General features: G+C 43.0%; 1 protein-coding gene across 1 annotated transcript; it reads left to right on the top strand.

Moving 5' to 3' along the window:
• The first annotated feature begins 3,248 nt into the window (after window positions 1-3,248).
• Window positions 3,249-25,006, top strand: LOC139387679 (endoplasmic reticulum resident protein 44-like). The gene is made up of 11 exons (XM_071133996.1): window positions 3,249-3,398; window positions 8,579-8,651; window positions 8,935-8,974; window positions 9,307-9,422; window positions 18,523-18,707; window positions 19,043-19,158; window positions 19,285-19,459; window positions 20,601-20,712; window positions 20,956-21,097; window positions 23,284-23,386; window positions 23,492-25,006. Exons 1-11 carry the CDS (start codon window positions 3,342-3,344, stop codon window positions 23,594-23,596), a joined length of 1,224 nt encoding a protein of 407 aa, XP_070990097.1. The 5' UTR covers window positions 3,249-3,341; the 3' UTR covers window positions 23,597-25,006.
• The last annotated feature ends 29 nt before the right edge of the window (window positions 25,007-25,035 follow it).

The raw sequence follows: 25,035 nt of genomic DNA, 5'->3' as shown, positions 1-25,035 counted from the left end.
TTACACTACACTAAAAACATTTTATGAACCCAAGCCCAAAAAAGCCCAAATGATTATGCATTTATCCAATACATACGATAGGCTATACCGCACATTACACTCTACAGAAAAACAGAAAAGCCCATAGATGTATGCTCTCTTGGGGAAATAAAGGAAACAAGCTCCAGTAATATTTTTGAGTGTGGACTGTATTTATGTACTGTATTGTATAATGGACTGAAATTACACACCTCTTTCAAACCATGAAGAACACGCAATGCTAGTGCAGGACATGCAGCCTACAAATGTATAGGCTAGAGAATTTATTTACATTTTGAGTAATAATAGGGCCTATTTTAGATTTGTATAATTAGTAGGCTGATGCATTAACTTTTCATAATATTTCCCCACATTTTGTGCGTATTAGGCTACCTCCTCCTTTCTCTATTGTTGCTTCATTCCTTCCTCGCTCTCAACAGTTAAATGAAATAGGTTTTGTTGTCCTTATCTTCATTATTGTAATGACATGTTTGAATAATATAGTAGACTACCAGAGAAGGATTACATGCGGCTTTCACTTCACTAGGATTGAATGGTAATGGGTCTGAATAAATAACTGCTTTAGCCTATCACCATTGTGCGTTCTCTTCCTTCTATTTAACATTCAGCAAACAAGAGCAAGCTTGCATCCCTCTTAGAATAGTCTCTTAGTATAAGTAATGCTGGAAAAAATGGCCAACAAGCTATTCTAGCTTTTCCTGGGACTCCACAAAAGTTAAGAAGGAGAGAGGACAACAATCTTGAGGACGATCTATTCTGGATGCAATTTGAATGGAATTGATTGAAAGAGATAAAGACTTTAACAAAGAGTGCTCGCTTCCGCACTGATTTAAAGCAAAGATATTCGAGTGATAACTGTTTTAAAATTCTGCAGCTACAAAAAAATATATGTTTATCTATACAATAAGGTGACCCCGAAAGCCAGATGGAGATTCATATTAATCTATCATTCAGATGTATTAGGTCTAATATTACTGTACCATAGGCTATGTTGAAGCAAATTTCCCTCTCTCAAGAAAAAAAGTTACAGCTGATGAGATGATACATGCATTCATTGTGAACTGTGCTCCATACAGCGCTGCCCCCACCCTGAGAGTTAATTATTGATCATGCAGATAGGAGAGCACAGAAGGCCGTAGAGAAGCCAGATATAGACAATGCATATAATTTAACAGTTCCATTTCACATAATGCTGTTCATAGAAATAATGTATTAGAATTTACCGGTTTCTCACAGTTTTTATCCCGGGAAATGGGAGTGAGTATGGGTGGGAAATCTCAGTAACCCGGTTCCTGCTATTAAACCCCAGTATAGACATGAGAAGATCTGCTTATAAAACATTATTAATAGTTCAGCTATTACAGTAAGCACACACACACACACACACACCTGTCTCCATCTATGAGCTGCTGACACAATGGGAAGTGGGAACCCCCTATGGACAGCTTTACCACATCAAATATTAATGCTGGGATTCAATTCAACATTTAATCTACTTAACAATTATGAAATAGACACACACACCGCACACAGTCAGTGTCTCACACACACACACACACACACACACACACACACACACACACACACACACACACACACACACACACACACACACACACACACACACACACACACACACACAGGCAACGAAAAACATGGTTATACATGACCCCTTAGACAGTAGTGAGAAGGATAACACTATGGTCACATTAGAATGAATCATTGAGAGAAGGATGTATGCGCTGGTTTGTGAGTGTATGGGTGTGTGTTTTGGACTCTTACCATGGCAGTGCTAGGGGGAGGCCTCAGCAGATGTTCCCCAGCTCAGTGCATCCTTGGTGGGCTTGGCTGCACGTCCAGGTCCCCTGCCTGCCCTGATCCTGGATCCTACGGAGAGAGAGAGAGAGGATCTCTCACACTGAGACCTGCCCACCTGCTCACAGCAACGCTGCCAACATACACAGACACCCTGCCCGCTCTATGCCAACTACTGTGCTCTATGATAGACTTGGTTAGAGCAGGAAGAGCAGAGGGAGAATGGACAGAGACAAAGAGAGACAAGGTGATAGAGAGAAGGTAGATAGATAGATAGATAGATAGATAGATAGATAGATAGATAGATAGATAGATGGATAGATAGATAGGACACTCTCTGCTACATCACAACTGCTCAGAGACAGTCCCTGTCTTTCTATCCCACAAGTCTCTTGTATGTCCACTTCCCATCCAAACACGCTACTCTGAGAATTACATTTTTGTATCAAGCAGTGTCTGCTACCTGTATATTGTTACACCCCTTAAAAAAATATTTCAGTTTTGAAATTGCAGTTAAAGAGCAGTAACTACAGCCGACTGTGGTATGTTGGACGCTGCACTCTGACTGTTAGTTTTAGGACAGAACATCGGGAGTCTGTCTACTGGATACACAGTCTACCGTTGTTCTGTCCCAAAACTATCTGACTGTAATATTTTTTCTACTACTGTAGTAACTTGTGAAGTGTTAAGTAATAACTGTGTAATAAGTAACACAACATACTGTATTATTTCAGTAATTTAGCAGTTGTTAGCCTCGGTAAAGATTTGGTAAAAATACACAAAACAACTGAAACAGCTGGAGAGTCAATAACAGACGACAATACAGTTGATATCCTGCCTGAATCTGTGTAGCTGCCATGGCTTTATGCAGGCGAAAATATTCGATTTAGATTAGATGAGTTTATTGGTCACATGCACAGGGCAAAATCAGCATGTCATTAACAGGTCAATAAGAAATGACTATCGGTGCATTGAGTTTGATAGTTAGCTAGCAGGGTAGCCTGCATAACTAACGTTAACAATGATGCAACTTACCTTACTTACTATGTTAGAAATCATGGAATAATTGAGAAAAATATGCATTTAGCAACTGTCAACATTAGGAAAATGAATGTATGTATTTTTAATAGTTATTTGTTCCTCTGATCAGTATCTTCCTGACTCTCTCACTTTCTAACGCTAGAAGTTTTGTCCAAGAAAGTGTTCCGTCAGACCACAAACATCTGGGTCGCAAAATATTTTGAAAAATACAACTCCCATTTCCAATTCTTCTAACCTCCAAAGAAATACGGCATACTTGTAGTTTTAAGCCTTATTGGGAATCATTGCTAAAGAAAATTACAAAACTACTACTCCCATAAACCACGTTAAAACCGGAAAGATCGCTCACGTTACCGTGGTCACCCATCCGTTTCCTGCCTCAGCAGCAGAGTTGTATCGGGAGACAGGGAAGACCGAACAACACCATAACCTCAACCAACTCTACAATGAAACTACCACCAATAGTATCCTCTCTCGAGGTCGGCTTCTTCACGATACTGCTGGTAAGGAACTTCGACAGCTAACTTACACGTCCTCGTATTTGAAGTGCGGTCGGTCTGGCTTCACAAACAGTTAGCTAATATTATAATTATGGGCATTCGTTTTTCAAAGTGATAGCTACTTTTGTCAATCACAAAATAAAGATGTATTGAACATGAATATAGTCTTTACATTACTGTACCTAGCTAACGTTAGCTGGCTAAAATAGCTAGTCGGCAAACCAGGTTAATTGAGATCAGCTAGCTGGCTAGCTAAGCTTGGTAAGGTTAGTTAACTGTTAGTTAGCCATGAGTCATGACCCTCCTTTTCTGTGATCAATCGCCTTACTCTGCCATGCTAGCTAGCTAACAACTGTGCAAGTCCAAATCAGTATCTTATTCTAGATGCATGGTGAATCTTAAATCCACGTATTGTGTGAGCTAACGTTAACTATCAGACTTGGCTATATTTGCTGTTTGTTTAACTTACCTAGCTAACTAGCCAACAGCTAATGTTGTAGTTGTCTTGCTTGCTAACATATGTAGCTAGCTAGCCAGGTCGTGGGACGGTACCACAAGTTAGTGAATTTATCCACAATCGTGTTGCGGAATGATGGAGCCGGTTGGTGAATTCCTCTGTTGTGGCTCATTCCTATTGGCTGACAACCCGGAACTGATCAAGCTCTGTTCTGCTGCTCAGGATATCGGCCTATTACAGTGTAAACTTTCTTTACTGTCAGTAAGGGATTTGAACTAAGTCATATACTTGTTAATCAGCACGATTCGTGGCTTTTATAATGGCTTCTAATCCAGAAACTGGAAGATAGCTAGAAAGTATCTACAAATATGTCTGTATTCATAATTTTTTTAGGGAATAGGCCTGTCTCGTCACCGTCACATAGTTAAACCAGAGACAGTGGCAACATTTAATTACTGAAATATCTCTTGTTAAACTGAAGCTGTTGTCGCTCAGCAGACATACAGACGAGTGTCACAGCCAGGCTGCTGTGAGATGACCTCACTATACGTAATACCACTAGTCCGGTATTAGTTGACCCCAGAAATAGTGTGTGTACATTTTGTACATACAACCACATCCGCCACCACTCAGCCTTCTCTCTAAAGTGCTATATTACAACCCACAGTAAAGACAGCTTCTCCTGTTAACACTGACTGTCACCTTAAATGCATACTGTACATACATATACAGTGCCCTCTGTAATTATTGGGAAAGTGAAACATTTCTTCTTCTTTTGGCTTTACACTCCAAAAGTTTGGATATGAGGGTATTATATTTGAGGGTATTTTCATTTATATTGGGTGAACCGTTGAGAAATTACAGCACTTTCTATTCATGGTCCCCTCATTTTAGGGGACCAACGGTCAAATAAAATGTTATTTGTCACATGCGGCGAATACTTAAAAAATGTCATTAGAGCTGCATACTCTAGGAGCTGAGATGCAATAATTTTATAACCTAATATTCAACGTTTTGACAGACAAAGTGTCTTCATCAGGGTATAATCACAAACACTGCGGGGTGACTGGTTTATATAGTGTCAAAGGACACACACAGGTGTCTGTAATCATGGCCGGTGTGGCCTGATATCATTGGTTAATTCTCATATATAAAAATAACATACCAAAAACATGCATGGATAGCATTCCATTATAGATACAATTTACCTACCTAGGCCTACAAAACATTTACAATAGCAAAATCACAAGAATGGCTTCAGATCAAAGTCTACGTTGAAACCGAGAGGAGCAAGGGTCTTTAAATTAAATATCCAGACAGCCTCTCGTTTTAACAATAAATTATCGAGGTCACCCCTTCTCCTAGGGAGGGTGACATGTTCGATGCTGATATAACGTAGGGGCATGCGCCAAATACAACCGGTGTAGACCTTACCGTGAAATTCTTACTTACAAGCACTTAACCACACAACTACTGATCACTACTACTGACTACACCCACTGACCACAACAACAAAACAACTGACCACAACTACAGGCCACAATCATACAACTACTGATAACAACTACTTACCAAAACAACTAACAACTACTGACCAAAACTACCGACTACAACTACTGAACCCCACAACAACACAACTACTGACCAAAACCACACCATTACTCACCACAAAACTATGGACCACACAACTACTGATTACAACCACACATTTACTGACCACAACCACACAACTAATGACCAAAACTACGGACCACAAAACTACTGAACACTTCTGACCAAAACTGATACCACAAAAGATACTGACCAAAACTACTGACCACAACCAAACAACTGCTGACCGCAACTACTGACGACACAACTACAGATCACAACTACTGAACAAAACTATTGACCACTACTGATCACAACTACTAACCGCACCAACTAAACTGACCAAAACCACAAAACGACTGACCAAAACTACTGAACCACACATCTACTTATCAAAACGACTGACCAAAACTACTGATCACTATTGACCACAACTGCTGTCTAACTACTGACCACGACCAAAAAAATAATCACCACAACTAATGAACCTCCCTACCACTTACCTAAACTATTGATAAAAACCACACAAGTACTGACCACAACTACTTACAAAAATGACTGACCATTACTGAATGTAGGGACATGTGCCGAATACAACCGGTGTAGACCTTACCGTGAATTGCTTACTTACAAGCACTTAACCACACAATGCAGTTCAAGAAATAGAGTTAAGAAAATATTTACTAAATAAACTAAAGTAAACTTTAAAAAAAAAAGTTACACAAGATATTTACATAACAATAACAAGGGGGTACCGGTACCGAGTCACGGTGCGGGGATACAGGTTAGTCAGGGTAATTTGTAATGTGACTATGCAAAGATAATAAACAGCGAGTAGCAGCAGTGAAAAAAACAAGGGGGGGGGGGGGGGTGTCGGTGTAAATAGTCCGATGGCCATTTGATTAATTGTTCAGCAGTCTTATGGCTTGGGGGTAGAAGCTGTTAAGGAGCCATTTTTGTCCTAGACTTGGCGCTCTGGTCCTGTTTGCCGTGCAGTAGCAGAGAGAACAGTCTATGACTTGGGTGACTGGAGTCTTTGACAAAGTATTGGTCCCATATTTATAAAGCGCAATGACTACATCATGCTTGTGACTCTACAAATTTGAATGAATCGTGAATAATTACGAGTGAGGAAGTTACAGACTCAAAAATATCATACCCCCAAGACATACCCCCTTACAATAACAGGGGAGGTTAGCATTTTATATCAAACCCCCAAGACATGCTAACCCCTTACAATAACAGGGGAGGTTAGCATTTTATATCAAACCCCCAAGACATGCTAACCCCTTACAATAACAGGGGAGGTTAGCATTTTATATCAAACCCCCAAGACATGCTAACCCCTTACAATAACAGGGGAGGTTAACATTTTGGGGAGTTGTGATAGTTGTCCGTCCAACTTTCTCACTCATCATTATTCACGATTCATTCAGGATTATCCGTAATCATGGTAGCATCCACATTAATGTAGAAGTGTTTAGAAACCTATTATATTCTTATTTTCAATAAATGCAACTCCAAAATGACACACTACTTTATTTACCATTCATTTCTATTGTGCACAACATAATCTGAAAATCAACCAAAACAAACAGCAAATGCATCCAACAAATTTGTAGAGTCACAAGCTTGATGTAGTCATTGCGTGCTAGGAATATGGGACCAAATACTTAACTTTAGCTGTACTACTTTAATACACATATAAGTGAATTTGTTCCAATACTTTTGGTCCCCTAAAATGGGGGCGACTATGTACAAAAAGTGCTGTAATTTCTAAACGGTTCACCCAATATGGATGAAAACACCCTCAAATTAAAGCTCATGGTCTGCGCGTTAACCCCATAGTCATTGTTTGATTTCAAACTGTTGGAGTTTACAGCCATAAGAAGAAAACATGCTTCACTGTCCCAATAACTACGGAGGGCACTGTGACCGTGTCTGTGTCTCTCGTCTTAGAATACACACCTTTTAGAGGGTGTGTCTTCCACCACACACACCCTGCTGATTTGAATGAGTCAAACGACTGATGTTAGATAAAGCTTAGTTATCTGAATGTCCTCATTGACAGGATGCTACTGAGACGCTGGTTTAGAGGGGTTCCCTTAGTATTAATACATGGGAATGTCCAGGCCATGCTTAACTTAGCCCCAGTCTATATCCTAGCCACAGCCCTGTCTTCTGTCCTAAGTTCAACTATCAGTCTAGTGACTGGCTCTTGTTGCTGTTTTTGTGTGAAGTTATTGTTATGGTGGTAGCAGAACATTGGATTGCGCTGTCATAGGACTCGGAAATGCTTGCTGAGATACAGAGAAATACGTTTGTTCTTCCAGGGAATGTGAGACTCGGCGTAGTAGAGCATCTCCAGTAACACCACTCTCTGTCAAAGATGGTGGATTAATGAAGATGTCTTACTCGGGCCGTTTACCATTGGAAAAAATTGTCACAGTTCCAGTCTGCTTAAGGAAGGGGTGGCTATCCCATAGACACATGCGATAGCAGCTGAGTCTGGTCTGCTTAGTTCATGGACTGTATATGAACCAGAAAATATTATGCAATGTGATGTCTCACTTCTACTTCTTTCTCTGCCTCCGTGTCCAGTGTATGACACTGTCCTGGTCGCTCTAGTCCATGGGGAAGTTTGACTTTGATCCTGAGAACAGAGTCCTCTGTTCCACATCACCTGTGGCGTCAACGTCCATCAGAGAACTGAGATGTCTGGATCTCAACAGGACTCATATGGATGAATTATACATAATAAAAAGGGAGGGAGCCAAAGAGAGAGAGAGATGGTTTCTCACCTGTTTGCCTGGTCTGGAAACAGCAACATAGGAATTCATGGAAACAATAGGACAGCAGATTTAGAACTTTTTCCGTTAACACTGCATGTGTTCATGCAGAATATGTTTTCAGTAACTCTAAATCCCCATCATAAAGAACCCAAGCAGACTGGTGTAAGCCCCATCTTCACCTGGTTAGGCTTCAGTGGTCCCCAACTGTGAAGCCTGTTGACTCTGAAGCTGTTGGATCTTAATATTCATCACCTGGTTGTTTTTGGACTGGGCTCATGTCACATCTGTGTGAGGGACAGGTTCTAGCCATATCATCGCATTAACCCTTTCTTCTCCGGCTCTAGGTGACTGGTCTCTCCACTTCAGGCCAGGCTGAAATTACCAGTCTAGACACAGGAAACATTGAAGACATCCTCAGTAAGACATTATCTGTGACAGGGTATAGAGACATCTCTGTGGTTCTCATCTATCCCTCTTTCTCTCTCCATCTCTGTCATTTCCTCCCTCTCTCTATCATCTCTCCCTGTATTGCTCTATCTTGTGTTGTCTCCTTCCTCAACGCTTGGTGGCTGTTTGACTGTATGAATAACACTAATGATTCACCCACGAACCTCCCTTGCCTATGAGTATGTGTAAATGTACTTCCTGTGTGTTTGACGTTGTAAAACAGTGGGTGTAACGTGTTTTTTTTCCCTCACAGACAATGCTGGAGTGGCGTTGGTTAATTTCTATGCAGACTGGTAAGTGTGTTAGTTCTCCTGTGAACATTTGTCCTCTCCTACTCAATTGTCTGTTTGCATACATTTTCTTTGTGTCCACATCAGTTTGCCTTGTGTGTGTTTAACTAGTGTGTGTGTGTGTGTGTGTGTGTGTGTGTGTGTGTGTGTGTGTGTGTGTGTGTGTGTGTGTGAGAGATGAATTAGAATTCCAACACGCTTTAGTGGCATCATGGCTGGAGAGTAATGCAATGTGGCCAAAGCAATTACAGTATGACAGTTCCTACAAAGGGTAACAATATAAAATCTCATTTGATAAGCAAATTATACCCACATTCTCCCCCCTCTCCTCCCAGGTGTAGATTCAGCCAGATGCTCCAGCCTATCTTTGAGGAGGCATCGAACATCGCGAGGGAGGAGTTTCCTGATGTCACTCAGGTGGTGTTTGCGCGCGTTGACTGTGATCAGCATTGTGAGTGACACGCTCGTACACACACAGGGTTTTAATCCGTAACATAACTTTTGGTTTGCCCAAACTCTGTAAAGTAATCGGATTACTTTTAGTTCATTTTACGTTACTTTCCCCTTAAGAGGCGTTAGAAGGAGATTAAAAAATGGATGTTGCATTTTACTTTATGGGTTATGTAGGCTTCTTCTAAACCATTGCTTTCTACTTCAATACAGATAATCATACGATTAGGCTATATCTTTACATTAAAATCCAAAGTCGGTCAGATTTCCGGTCATTCCAATTCATGTAATTCTCTTGATCTTCAAGAATAGGATATAGCAATATAGATAAGCCAAATTGTTTAACCTGAGCATGACCCCAAAACTAAGGACTTATTAGCCTACTCTGTTGTTTAACCTGAGCATGACCCCAAAACTAAGGACTTATTAGCCTACTCTGTTGTTTAACCTGAGCATGACCCCAAAACAAAGGACTTATTAGCCTACTCTGTTGTTTAACCTGAGCATGACCCCAAAACGAAGGACTTGTTAGCCTACTCTGTTGTTTAACCTGAGCATGACCCCAAAACGAAGGACTTATTAGCCTACTCTGTTGTTTAACCTGAGCATGACCCTAAAACTAAGGACTTATTAGCCTACTCTGTTGTTTAACTTGAGCATGACCCCAAAAGCAAGGACTTATTAGCCTACTCTGTTGTTTAACCTGAGCATGACCCCAAAACTAAGGACTTGTTAGCCTACTCTGTTTAACCTGAGCATGACCCCAAAACTAAGGACTTATTAGCCTACTCTGTTGTTTAACCTGAGCATGACCCTAAAACTAAGGACTTATTAGCCTACTCTGTTGTTTAACCTGAGCATGACCCCAAAATCAAGGACTTATTAGCCTACTCTGTTGTTTAACCTGAGCATGACCCTAAAACTAAGGACATATTAGCCTATTCTGTTGTTTAACCTGAGCATGACCCTAAAACTAAGGACATATTAGCCTACTCTGTTTATGATTTTGTTGTCATTGAGGACTGATTGGGCTCATTGCTTCAAGTTGATGGAATGAAATGACATGCTTTGAGCACTAACGAAAAGTGCGTGTGGAAAAATGAATACCATATGCTGCATTTGGTATAGGCCTATTGTTTATATTTTTGTTGGTGACACTCTGATATCTCTATCATTTGCAGCTCTTTAAGTTGATCAGAAGTGTGTGAAACTTGTTTTTGACAGCATGTGGAGCACAATACCATGGAGGATTTTAGATTGGAGGAGCCGTCAAACGTTTATTCCACAGACTGTGATCCACACTAAGCAGCTGCAAGAGCACATTTTCACTAGCTGTCCACTGGTTGCAACATTGATTGATAGGCAGCTTTAACGTCTTTAATTCAACCATTATTGGGTTAAAATACACATGTTCGTTTGTCCACAGCCATCCACAACAATCACAATCCGTGAGGCGCAAATAGCTAAATGAGAGAGCAGCAGTGTAGATATCAATAACACTAGGAGGTACGACATCCTTACCTCCAAGTGTTTATTCAAGTTAAATGTATAATCTTTGGATGCCAACAGCAGTAAAATCAAAATCACATTTTACTTGTTACATTTTTCATAAACAACAGGTGTAGAGCCATCATTGGCAACTTTAATAAATGGATCACTAGTCACTTTAATAATGCCACTTTAATAATGTTTACATATCTTACATTACTCATCTCATAAGTATATACTGTATTTTATACCATCTATTGCACTTTCCCTTTGCCACTCGGTCATCGCTCATCCATATATTTATATGTATATATTCTCATTCCATCCCTTTAGAATTGTGTGTAATAGGCAGTTGTTGTGGAATTGTTCGATTACTTGTTAGATATTACTGCACTGTCGGAACTAGAAGCACAAGCATTTCGCTACCCTCGCATTAACATCTGCTAACCATGTGTTTGTGACAAATAACATTAGATTTGATAGACTAACAGTAAAACGCTTACTTGTGATCCCTTCCCAACTATGCAGAGACAAAAATAGAAAACAATATATAATAACATAAGGAATAAATCCACAATGAGTCATGATAACTGGGCTATATACATGGGGTACCAGTACTGAGTCAGGGTAACTGGGCTATATACACGTGGTACCAGTACTGAGTCAGGATAACTGGGCTATATACATGGGGTACCAGTACTGAGTCAGGGTAACTGGGCTATATACATGGGGTACCAGTACTGAGTCAGGATAACTGGGCAATATACATGGGGTACCAGTACTGAGTCAGGATAACTGTGCTATATACACGGGGTACCAGTACTGAGTCAGGATAACTGGGCTATATACATGGGGTACCAGTACTGAGTCAGGATAACTGGGCTATATACATGGGGTACCAGTACTGAGTCATGGTAACTGGGCTATATACATGGGGTACCAGTACTGAGTCAGGATAACTGGGCTATATACACGGGGTACCAGTACTGAGTCAGGATAACTGGGCTATATACACGGGGTACCAGTACTGAGTCAGGATAACTGGGCTATATACACGGGGTACCAGTACTGAGTCAGGATAACTGGGCTATATACATGGGGTACCAGTACTGAGTCAGGATAACTGGGCTATATACACGGGGTACCAGTACTGAGTCAGGATAACTGGGCTATATACATGGGGTACCAGTACTGAGTCAGGATAACTGGGCTATATACATGGGGTACCAGTACTGAGTCAGGATAACTGGGCTATATACGCGGGGTACCAGTACTGAGTCAGGATAACTGGGCTATATACATGGGGTACCAGTACTGAGTCAGGATAACTGGGCTATATACATGGGGTACCAGTACTGAGTCAGGATAACTGGGCTATATACACGGGGTACCAGTACTGAGTCAGGATAACTGGGCTATATACATGGGGTACCAGTACTGAGTCAGGATAACTGGGCTATATACATGGGGTACCAGTACTGAGTCAGGATAACTGGGCTATATACACTGGGTACCAGTACTGAGTCAGGATAACTGGGCTATATACACGGGGTATCAGTACTGAGTCAGGATAACTGGGCTATATACATGGGGTACCAGTACTGAGTCAGGATAACTGGGCTATATACACGGGGTACCAGTACTGAGTCAGGATAACTGGGCTATATACACGGGGTACCAGTACTGAGTCATGATAACTGGGCTATATACATGGGGTACCAGTACTGAGTCATGATAACTGGGCTATATACACGGGGTACCAGTACTGAGTCAGGATAACTGGGCTATATACATGGGGTACCAGTACTGAGTCAGGATAACTGGGCTATATACATGGGGTACCAGTACTGAGTCAGGATAACTGGGCTATATACACGGGGTACCAGTACTGAGTCAGGATAACTGGGCTATATACATGGGGTACCAGTACTGAGTCAGGATAACTGGGCTATATACACGGGGTACCAGTACTGAGTCAGGATAACTGGGCTATATACATGGGGTACCAGTACTGAGTCAGGATAACTGGGCTATATACACGGGGTACCAGTACTGACTCAGGATAACTGGGCTATATACATGGGGTACCAGTACTGAGTCATGATAACTGGGCTATATACACGGGGTACCAGTACTGAGTCAGGATAACTGGGCTATATACATGGGGTACCAGTACTGAGTCAGGATAACTGGGCTATATACATGGGGTACCAGTACTGAGTCAGGATAACTGGGCTATATACATGGGGTACCAGTACTGAGTCAGGATAACTGGGCTATATACACTGGGTACCAGTACTGAGTCAGGATAACTGGGCTATATACACGGGGTATCAGTACTGAGTCAGGATAACTGGGCTATATACATGGGGTACCAGTACTGAGTCAGGATAACTGGGCTATATACACGGGGTACCAGTACTGAGTCAGGATAACTGGGCTATATACACGGGGTACCAGTACTGAGTCATGATAACTGGGCTATATACATGGGGTACCAGTACTGAGTCATGATAACTGGGCTATATACACGGGGTACCAGTACTGAGTCAGGATAACTGGGCTATATACATGGGGTACCAGTACTGAGTCAGGATAACTGGGCTATATACATGGGGTACCAGTACTGAGTCAGGATAACTGGGCTATATACACGGGGTACCAGTACTGAGTCAGGATAACTGGGCTATATACATGGGGTACCAGTACTGAGTCAGGATAACTGGGCTATATACACGGGGTACCAGTACTGAGTCAGGATAACTGGGCTATATACACGGGGTACCAGTACTGAGTCAGGATAACTGGGCTATATACATGGGGTACCAGTACTGAGTCAGGATAACTGGGCTATATACACGGGGTACCAGTACTGAGTCATGATAACTGGGCTATATACACGGGGTACCAGTACTGAGTCAGGATAACTGGGCTATATACATGGGGTACCAGTACTGAGTCAGGATAACTGGGCTATATACACGGGGTACCAGTACTGAGTCAGGATAACTGGGCTATATACATGGGGTACCAGTACTGAGTCAGGATAACTGGGCTATATACATGGGGTACCAGTACTGAGTCAGGATAACTGGGCTATATACATGGGGTACCAGTACTGAGTCAGGATAACTGGGCTATATACATGGGGTACCAGTACTGAGTCAGGATAACTGGGCTATATACACGGGGTACCAGTACTGAGTCAGGATAACTGGGCTATATACATGGGGTACCAGTACTGAGTCAGGATAACTGGGCTATATACATGGGGTACCAGTACTGAGTCAGGATAACTGGGCTATATACACTGGGTACCAGTACTGAGTCAGGATAACTGGGCTATATACACGGGGTATCAGTACTGAGTCAGGATAACTGGGCTATATACATGGGGTACCAGTACTGAGTCAGGATAACTGGGCTATATACACGGGGTACCAGTACTGAGTCAGGATAACTGGGCTATATACATGGGGTACCAGTACTGAGTCAGGATAACTGGGCTATATACACGGGGTACCAGTACTGAGTCAGGATAACTGGGCTATATACACGGGGTACCAGTACTGAGTCAGGATAACTGGGCTATATACATGGGGTACCAGTACTGAGTCAGGATAACTGGGCTATATACATGGGGTACCAGTACTGAGTCATGATAACTGGGCTATATACACGGGGTACCAGTACTGAGTCAGGATAACTGGGCTATATACATGGGGTACCAGTACTGAGTCAGGATAACTGGGCTATATACACGGGGTACCAGTACTGAGTCAGGATAACTGGGCTATATACATGGGGTACCAGTACTGAGTCAGGATAGCTGGGCTATATACATGGGGTACCAGTACTGAGTCAGGATAACTGGGCTATATACACGGGGTACCAGTACTGAGTCAGGATAACTGGGCTATATACATGGGGTACCAGTACTGAGTCATGATAACTGGGCTATATACATGGGGTACCAGTACTGAGTCAGGATAACTGGGCTATATACACAGGGTACCAGTACTGAGTCAGGATAACTGGGCTATATACATGGGGTACCAGTACTGAGTCAGGATAACTGGGCTATATACATGGGGTACCAGTACTGAGTCAGGATAACTGGGCTATATACATGGGGTACCAGTACTGAGTCAGGATAACTGGGCTATATACATGGGGTACCAGTACTGAGTCATGATAACTGGGCTATATACATGGGGTACCAGTACTGAGTCATGATAACTGGGCTATATACACGGGGTACCAGTACTGAGTCAGGATAACTGGGCTATATACATGGGGTACCAGTACTGAGTCAGGATAACTGGGCTATATACATGGGGTACCAGTACTGAGTCATGATAACTGGGCTATATACATGGGGTACCAGTACTGAGTCAGGATAACTGGGCTATATACATGGGGTACCAGTACTGAGTCAGGATAACTGGGCTATATACACGGGGTACCAGTACTGAGTCAGGATAACTGGGCTATATACATGGGGTACCAGTACTGAGTCAGGGTAACTGGGCTATATACATGGGGTACCAGTACTGAGTCAGGATAACTGGGCTATATACATGGGGTACCAGTACTGAGTCAGGATAACTGGGCTATATACACGGGGTACCAGTACTGAGTCAGGATAACTGGGCTATATACACGGGGTACCAGTACTGAGTCAGGATAACTGGGCTATATACACGGGGTACCAGTACTGAGTCAGGATAACTGGGCTATATACATGGGGTACCAGTACTGAGTCAGGATAACTGGGCTATATACATGGGGTACCAGTACTGAGTCAGGATAACTGGGCTATATACATGGGGTACCAGTACTGAGTCAGGATAACTGGGCTATAAACATGGGGTACCAGTACTGAGTCAGGATAACTGGGCTATATACATGGGGTACCAGTACTGAGTCAGGGTAACTGGGCTATATACATGGGGTACCAGTACTGAGTCATGATAACTGGGCTATATACATGGGGTACCAGTACTGAGTCAGGATAACTGGGCTATATACATGGGGTACCAGTACTGAGTCATGATAACTGGGCTATATACATGGCGTACCAGTACTGAGTCAGGATAACTGGGCTATATACATGGGGTACCAGTACTGAGTCAGGATAACTGGGCTATATACATGGGGTACCAGTACTGAGTCATGATAACTGGGCTATATACATGGGGTACCAGTACTGAGTCAGGATAACTGGGCTATATACACGGGGTACCAGTACTGAGTCAGGGTAACTGGGCTATATACATGGGGTACCAGTACTGAGTCATGATAACTGGGCTATATACACTGAGTACCAGTACTGAGTCATGATAACTGGGCTATATACATGGCGTACCAGTACTGAGTCATGATAACTGGGCTATATACACGGGGTACCAGTACTGAGTCAGGATAACTGGGCTATATACACGGGGTACCAGTACTGAGTCATGATAACTGGGCTATATACATGGGGTACCAGTACTGAGTCAGGATAACTGGGCTATATACACGGGGTACCAGTACTGAGTCAGGATAACTGGGCTATATACATGGGGTACCAGTACTGAGTCAGGGTAACTGGGCTATATACATGGGGTACCAGTACTGAGTCAGGATAACTGGGCTATATACACGGGGTACCAGTACTGAGTCAGGATAACTGGGCTATATACATGGGGTACCAGTACTGAGTCAGGGTAACTGGGCTATATACATGGGGTACCAGTACTGAGTCAGGATAACTGGGCTATATACATGGGGTACCAGTACTGAGTCATGATAACTGGGCTATATACATGGGGTACCAGTACTGAGTCAGGATAACTGGGCTATATACATGGGGTACCAGTACTGAGTCAGGGTAACTGGGCTATATACATGGGGTACCAGTACTGAGTCAGGATAACTGGGCTATATACATGGGGTACCAGTACTGAGTCATGATAACTGGGCTATATACATGGGGTACCAGTACTGAGTCAGGATAACTGGGCTATATACATGGGGTACCAGTACTGAGTCAGGATAACTGGGCTATATACATGGGGTACCAGTACTGAGTCAGGATAACTTGGCTATATACATGGGGTACCAGTACTGAGTCAATGTCCAGGGGTACGAGGTAATTGAGGTAGATATGTACATATAAGTAGGGTTAACGTGACTAAGCAACAGGATATATAATAAACAGTAGCAGCAGTGTATGTGAGTCAAAAGAGTTAGTGCAAAAAGGGTCAATGCAGATAGTCCGGGTAGCTATTTGGTTAACTATTGGCTTGGGGGTAGAAGCTGTTCAGGGTCCTGTTGGTTCCAGGCTTGGTGCATCAGTACCGCTTGCCGTGCGGTGGCAGAGAGAACAGTCTATGATTTGGGTGACTGGAGTCTTTGAGAATTTTTATAGGGTCTTCCTCTGACACTGCCTTGTATAGAGATCCTGGATGGCAGGGAGCTCGACCCCAATGGTGTACTGGGTCGTACGCACTACCCTCTGTAGCGCCATGTGGTGGGATGCCAAACAGTTGCCATACCAAGCGGTGATGCAGCCAGTCAAGATGCTCTCGAAAGTGCAGCTGTATAACTTTTTGAGGATCTGAGGGCCCATGCCAAATCTTTTCAGCCTCCTGAGGGGGAAGGGCCGTTGTTGTGCCTTCTTCACGACTGTGTTGGTGTGTGTAGACCATGTTAATACCTTATTGATGTGGAGGAACTTAAAGTTTTCGACCCGCTCAGTCGACAGCCCTGTCGATGTGGATGGCGGCGTGCTCGGCCCTCTGTTTCCTGTAGTCCATGATCAGCTCCTTTGTCTTGCTCTTAATAAAGCCTTGATTTTTTTTGTTGCAGTCGCACCATTAGAAGGACTGTATGCTACAAAAGCCTATTCCTGCAAACCATCAAAATGCATTTGGTGTGTCATCATAGTGGTCTTTGATTTGTGGTCCAACAAACTTAAACTGGTTTTTCAATGTCGTTGAGAAAACAGAAAGGTGTCATCATCCTTTCTGAATTTAAAAGTAAAGGAGTTTTCAAAAATCTGTAATTTGATCACAATATTTTAGCTGGTAACGGATTGCAGTTACTTTTTTTGTAATCAGTTACTCCCACCCCACACACACACACACACACACACACACACACACACACACACACACACACACACACACAGACGTTTGATAGGCACATCCTTTGAGATAAAGCAAATTAAAGGGAATTATTGATGACCTGCAAACCGTTTGAAGACTAATGACAAAATTGCTGCTGCCTGTGAAGACTGGAGCTTAGAGACACCCTGCAGTGAGACTGACACCTGCCAAACACACAGCACTATGAGAATATTTACTCTCACTGGGGGGCAGCTTTCATCTGAGGGATCAGGGGCTGACTGACGGCTGTGTCTTTAGACAGCTTTAAACACCCTCTATCTGTCTTTTACTCTCACCTTTTTTCATCCATCCCCGTTTCTATCCATCCTTTTCTGATTTTCTCTACCTGCCTCTTTTCCTTCATTCCCCTTTCCTTTGTCTGCCTTTCTCCCCTTCTACCTCATTCTATATTAAACTCGGTCTTTATTCACCCCTCTCTCCCGCTCTCTGTCTCTCTAGCTGACATAGCTCAGCGGTACAGGATCAGTAAGTACCCTACGTTGAAGTTGTTCCGTAATGGTATGATGATGAAGAGGGAGTACAGGGGTCAGAGGTCAGTCACAGCCATCGCTGACTTCATCCGCCAGCAGAAGGTCGATCCCATTAAAGAAATACACAGTCTGGAGGAGGTCAACACTGCGGATGTGAGTATCAGGCACACACAAATCAGTGTTTGAAAATGTAAAAGGTGTGCCTCAGGGATCTGTTCTAGGACCATTCCTAATCTAAATATTGAATAATAATAATTTATTAAATTTGTACAGCGCTTTTCATTATCCAGAATAATCTCAACGTGCATAAAAGTAAAAAATGTAAACCAAATAGAAGACAAAAAGACAACTATACAGGGTAACTGACACAAATAACACAGCTGATGGGACACCAAGGACATATCAACAGAAAGCCTCCTGAAGATTAGTATATGTCCTCAAAAATGAGTTGGTACTGAACCAGGAAAAATGTCTCTCTCTCTCTGCAGAGGGACAGGCGTAACATTATTGGTTACTTTGACCAGAAGGATTCTGAGAACTACCACACGTTTGAGAAGGTGGCCAACATCCTCCGAGACGACTGTGTGTTTCTCGCTGCCTTCGGGTGAGTCAAGCCTCTGCAGACCAACCACTGCACTTAGGGTCTACGAAACATTTATAATATAGTTTATATGTTTTTGGTCTGGCATTTGAGTAATCTTTTAATCTTTCCTTTCCTCTGTCCCTCCAGTGACGTGTCCCAGACAGAGAGGTTCAGTGGTGATAATGTGATCTATAAACCGATGGGGGAGACTGTTCCTGACATGGTGTACCTGGGCTCACTAACCAACTTTGATCTCACCTACGCTTGGGCACAGGACAAATGTGTCCCTCTGGTCCGCGAGATCACCTTTGAAAACGGAGAGGTGCGTTCTCTCTACCTCTTTTTCTTCTCTCCGTTTGATCCCGTCTAAATTAAATCATTTAGGTTTTGGGCTAGCCCCGGTCTACACACAGCTGGGGGGAGTCTTCCAGGTCTGGCCTGGCTTCTTCCCCTACAGCAGCCCCATCCTAATGCAACAAGGCATAGACACACAACTGAATCTCCCACTGACCCGTTAAGGCTTCCGGAAGCTTCCCAGCCGAAACAGTTTCTGAACAGTTTGTGCATACATTACATTTTGTTACTTTTTTGTTCATTTTGGACCCTGGCAAGGGTTTTATCTGCTGTTTTGGGCACACAATTTTTTTTATTGAGGCAATCCGAAGTCGGTAGCCAAAGTCTACGTCCCCTAGTCACAGATTGGTCAACAGTAGTGCCTGTTGTCATTCAACGAGATGACCCGTCCTCATACTACACCAAACATCTAAGTCAGATGCAAAAAAATATATATATATATATTTTTGACCCCTTTTTTCTCCCCAATTTCGTGGTATCCAATTGTTAGTAGCTACTATCTTGTCTCATCGCTACAACTCCCGTACGGGCTCGGGAGAGATTAAGGTTGAAAGTCATGCGTCCTCCGATACACAACCCAACCAAGCCGCACTGCTTCTAAACACAGCGCGCCTCCAACCCGGACACCAGCTGCACCAATGTGTCGGAGGAAACACCGTGCACCTGGCAATCTTGGTTAGCGCGCACTGCGCCCGGCCCGCCACAGGAGTCGCTGGTGCGCGATGAGACAAGGATATCCCTACCGGCCAAGCCCTCCCTAACCCGGACGACGCTAGGCCAATTGTGCGTCGCCCCACGGACCTCCCGGTCGCGGCCGGTTACGACAGAGCCTGGGCGCGAACCCATGCAAAATTGCACAACTAAGATCTCCTCTGCAAAAATGTCAACATTAATGACAGCTTTCTTGAGTTATCTTAGATTAATTCTGACTATTGAAGAAGTGTATAGTGGCGTCTCAAAATGGACAAACAGTACTATTTCTTTTTTTCTCATTTTTCAAGCGAAGGTCTTTTAAGGAAGTATGCAAGCCCATCGTTTGGTTCGGCCAAATGAACTGAAGCATGCTGACGCCTTCACTCTTCTTCCTCTTCCCTGTGTGTGTGTTCCAGGAGCTGACTGAAGAGGGGATCCCATTCCTCATCCTGTTTCACGTGAAGGAGGACACAGAGAGCTTGGAGAAGTTCCAGCACGAGGTGGCACGCCAGCTCATCAGCGAGAAAGGTAGTGTGTTTGTCTTAAAAGTCTGTTTGTGGCCCAATCATCTGGGGAAATAACAGGGTGTGCCACAGGGTTCAGTGCTGGGACCATTGTTACTCTCTTGTTCTATTTATTTGTGTTGTGTTTTCATCCCAGCCAGGGACAGAGTTGCATTATATTTGTTAGATAACCGTACTATTATAGTCATGCTAATCTCTTCTTAATAAATAATATAAATTATATTAATAACTATCCCCTCCTGCCTAGGATCTATAAACTTTCTGCATGCGGACTGTGAAAAGTTCCGTCACCCACTGCTGCACATCCAGAAGACGCCAGCAGACTGTCCTGTCATTGCTATAGACTCCTTCAGACACATGTATGTGTACCCTGAGTTCAGAGACATTGAGTAAGTACAACCTCTCTACTTTCTTTCAACTGTCTCTGGTTGAATTTGTATTTTTGAACTCTTAGCCATTGGGCCAGCAATTTAGGGCACCTTGAGTGGTTCTCGACCGGTTCCAACCGACATTTCTGTGTTCAGCTCTGTGAATGATGCAGCATCAATGCATGTAAACTCGGTGAATGGGCTGGTTGTCCCGCTTCGAACGCCGTCTCCGATGACATGCAGTATGTGAAATCTGACACGTCATTTACATGGAAAGCGACAGGTCACATTTTCTGGCCTGTCCAGACAAAGGATAGATTTGCTCTGGCTGTGGAGCTCGCAGCTCCAATTGTGATACGGCTTATGGAACGTTTGTCAGACCATGAGACATTAATTGTTCATCCAAAAGTTTATATCCTTGGAATGGCTTTCTTGAAACCCAAAAAATATAAACGCAACATGCAACAATTTCAAAGATTTACAGTTCATATAAGGAAATCAGTCAATTGAAATTAATTAATTAGGCCCTAATCTATGGATTTCACAGGACTGGGAATACAGATATGCATCTGTTGGTCACAGATACCTTAAAAAAAAAAGGATGGATCAGAAAACCAGTCCGTATCTGGTGTGACCACCATTTGCCTCATGCAACGCGACACATCTCCTTCGCATAGAGTTGATCAGGCTGTTGATTGTGGACTGTGGAATGATGGCCCACTCCTCTTTAATGGCCGTGCCAAGTTGCTGGATTTTGGTGGGAACTGGAGCACGCTGTTGACATCATCAAACTGCTCGCACACACAACGCCATACACGTGGTCTGTGGTTGTATGGCTGGTTGGACATACTGCCAAATTCTCTCAAACGACATTGGAGGCAGCATATGGTAGATATTTTAACATTCAGTTCTCTGGCAACAGCTCTGGTGGACTTTCCTGCAGTCAATGGCCTTTTTATTGCCCCCAGCACAAGGTGCACCTGTGTAATGATCATGCTGTTTAATCAGCAGCTTGTTATCCCACACCTATCATTTGGATGGATTATTTTGGCAAAGAAGAAATGCTCACTAATAGGGATGTAAACACATGAGCTTTTTGTGGGTATGGAACATTTCTGAGATATTTTATTTCAGCACATGGAACCAACACGTGCTGCGTTTATAATATTATTCAGTGCAGAACCCCCCCCCCCCCAGTTTAGACAGGACTTAAGACTCTTATGGGTTAACAAATCAGTAATGAATGATCTTTGATGGTGTTAATGGATTTTAACAGTTGAATTGTGGTGTTTTTACATAGTCTACAGTTACATAAACAAATTACAATGCTATTGTTTTATTTGAAATGCATTTTCTTTTGTATTCTGTTTCCTTCATAAACACAGCCAAGTGATTATTTTTGCTATAGCATATATGAAGTGTATTTATTAGACTGTTAGAATGTTGATGTCCAAAAGGCTCGTCATTGGCTCGAGGGGTTGTCCCTCGAGGCCAGGCTTTTCTAGTGTTCATTTGTGTCTGACTTGAGTGACAGTATTTGAGATGGCTCATTATTGTTGTCATTAGATTATTTAGATCTGTATGTTGAAAATCTGCTTTTGTCAAATATAATACATTCCATTACACGCACGCACACACACACACACACACACACACACACACACACACACACACACACACACACACACACACACACACACACACACACACACACACACACACAGTCCACAGATTATAATAGAAATGTCACACCTTCTAGATAATTCTTCTACTGACGGCCCTTGAAACCGGAGCTAATGTGACATGACTTGGCACGTGCAATTAGTGTCAACTAATCGAATGTAATTTCATCTAATCTATTTTACCCCCCATCTAAACCCCTCCCCCACCACTCCCCTATCACCTCTGTGATCAGACAGACAGAGCCCTGAGGTCTGACACCCGCTTCAACTAATTACATTACATCACATTCACTACCACCTCCTCTGGATGTCTGTGTTTGTGTTCTCCCTCCCTCTGTCACCGAGATCAAATTATTTCATTAGCTCTGTGTGTGTGTGTGTGTGGTGTCTGCAGCCACCTCTAACATGCAGAGACAGCTTTGATATGGGACCAGCTCTGATGTGATATCAGTTTATGACCTTCTGTCATTAACCACACTTCAATAATGTCATTGGTAGACCTAATGATTATATTAATGTGTGTAGGATCCCAGGGAAGCTGAGGCAGTTTGTTCTGGACCTCCACTCTGGGAAGTTACACAGAGAGTTCCACCACGGCCCAGACCCGACAGACAGCACACCTGGACAGGTCAGAACACCAAGCATACTCGTACACTGTCATTATGTGTGTATAAAACGGTATCATTGCAGTAGTAGAGGGAGGTGTGTGTATATAAATTTGTTATTTCATCAGGAGGAGATCGGTGAGGTGGCCAGTAACCCACCAGAGAGTTCCTTCCAGAAGTTAGCCCCCAGTGAGACGCGCTACACACTCCTCAGGGACCGTGATGAACTGTGACCTCAACGACTTTACCACAACCCTGACCTATGACCCACGACCCCATGGCATGCCCCGGAGTCAGTGTCCAGAGTCAGGACAGGCCAGCGGGATGGGACAGCAACACCAACTCACCCCCAACACCCTTAATGGAGAGAGAGGAGGAAGAGAGGATAAGGAAGACCAGAGAGTAGGTTAAATCCAGGACAGCCGTGTTGGAATAACCTATATTTTCATAACTCTTACGTGTACCATTTTTTATTTTAGATAAAAAGGATGAAACCAGAAGAAGAAAATGGTGTGGGGGGGGGGGGGGGATTAGGACAAAAAAAGAAGCAAAGCGTTTTAACTTTTATTTTTGGAGCTTGTAAATAATAATAGTGCTTGTGCTGAGTGAGCGTTGGTCTTTGTCATCCTTATCTAAATTAAAAACCGATTTACTTTAGGTTCAAAAACATGTAGCACCCTTTTTTTTTTACGAGTGAGATCCCTTGCTCCGGTTGTTCAGTCTCATTATGGTTCTTATCTGTGTGTAGTCCAGCTCAGTCCCGTTTGAGTGAGGGAGGGTTCTGGTCCTGGAGGACTACAGTGTCTCGGCTGCATCTTAATAGTTCACCCCCCTCTTCTCCTTTCCTTTATTTAAACTGATGTGAAAGCATATTTCTGGCAGGTATCCACCATGCTGCTTCCACCTATCCTATGATTTGAAATAGGATGAGAGGAGATGAGGAAAGTAACACATTGTAGAGTATTGAGATGCAGCTTTCCTCTCCCTGGTACTAAACTCATGCAACTGATTGGCCAGAGAGCCTATTCACCTAAGTCACATTCAGGAGGCACAAAATGTTTATAAACAACGGAGGTACTACCATAAACTGTCCAATAGTTAAATGTTTGTTTCCATTGTCTGTCAGAAAAGCATTTTCTTCCTTTTGTACTTGAACGTGCCCCAGATCTGCAATACTGACTCAGACGGTAGTTCCTAAAGGCTGAGAGGTGTCAGTCAGACACTGCTGCTCTAGAGGACAGGAGGGGAACCTCACACTGAAGGAGAAAAATCAGACTCTGGGCTGCATCTCAATCCTCTGCAGTGTCTTCTCTATCTGCACTGGTCTGACACAGGCCAGGCCACGCCTACTTAGCAACAAGTCCAGGTGACAGCAATATGGAAGAAGCTGACCTGGAAAGTATCCTTATTTCACCTGTCACTCAAATCAGTTCAGATGGAGCAATGAAAGAAGACGAGGAGTATTGAGACGCATGCTGTGTGTTTATTTATAGTACTGTGTGTACAGTCCCTCCCTAGAACCCAACAGTACCCTGATCTGACCAATCACGAAGGGAGGGTTAAAGGGGGAGAAATCTCATTTCTAAATCAGTCATCTCGGAGAGGGAGAAAATAAAACAAGTAAATGAAACCATTTTACAGGATGTTGTGTGTTGAGTCTGTTTGTTCAGTT

This window comes from Oncorhynchus clarkii, chromosome 3 (genome assembly GCF_045791955.1).
Source record: "Oncorhynchus clarkii lewisi isolate Uvic-CL-2024 chromosome 3, UVic_Ocla_1.0, whole genome shotgun sequence".
NCBI classification, from domain to species: Eukaryota; Metazoa; Chordata; class Actinopteri; order Salmoniformes; family Salmonidae; genus Oncorhynchus; species Oncorhynchus clarkii.
Note: the sequence above shows the minus strand (reverse complement) of the source record. Positions and strands in the feature narration are given on the sequence as shown.

Excerpts from the sequence above, each read along its gene's own strand:
- LOC139387679 (XM_071133996.1), top strand. The coding sequence starts at position 3,342 with ATGAAACTACCACCAATAGTATCCTCTCTCGAGGTCGGCTTCTTCACG. Across the intron at positions 8,975-9,306 it reads GTTAATTTCTATGCAGACTG|GTGTAGATTCAGCCAGATGC; the intron begins GTAAGTGTGTTA and ends CTCTCCTCCCAG. Across the intron at positions 23,387-23,491 it reads CAGACAGCACACCTGGACAG|GAGGAGATCGGTGAGGTGGC; the intron begins GTCAGAACACCA and ends TTATTTCATCAG.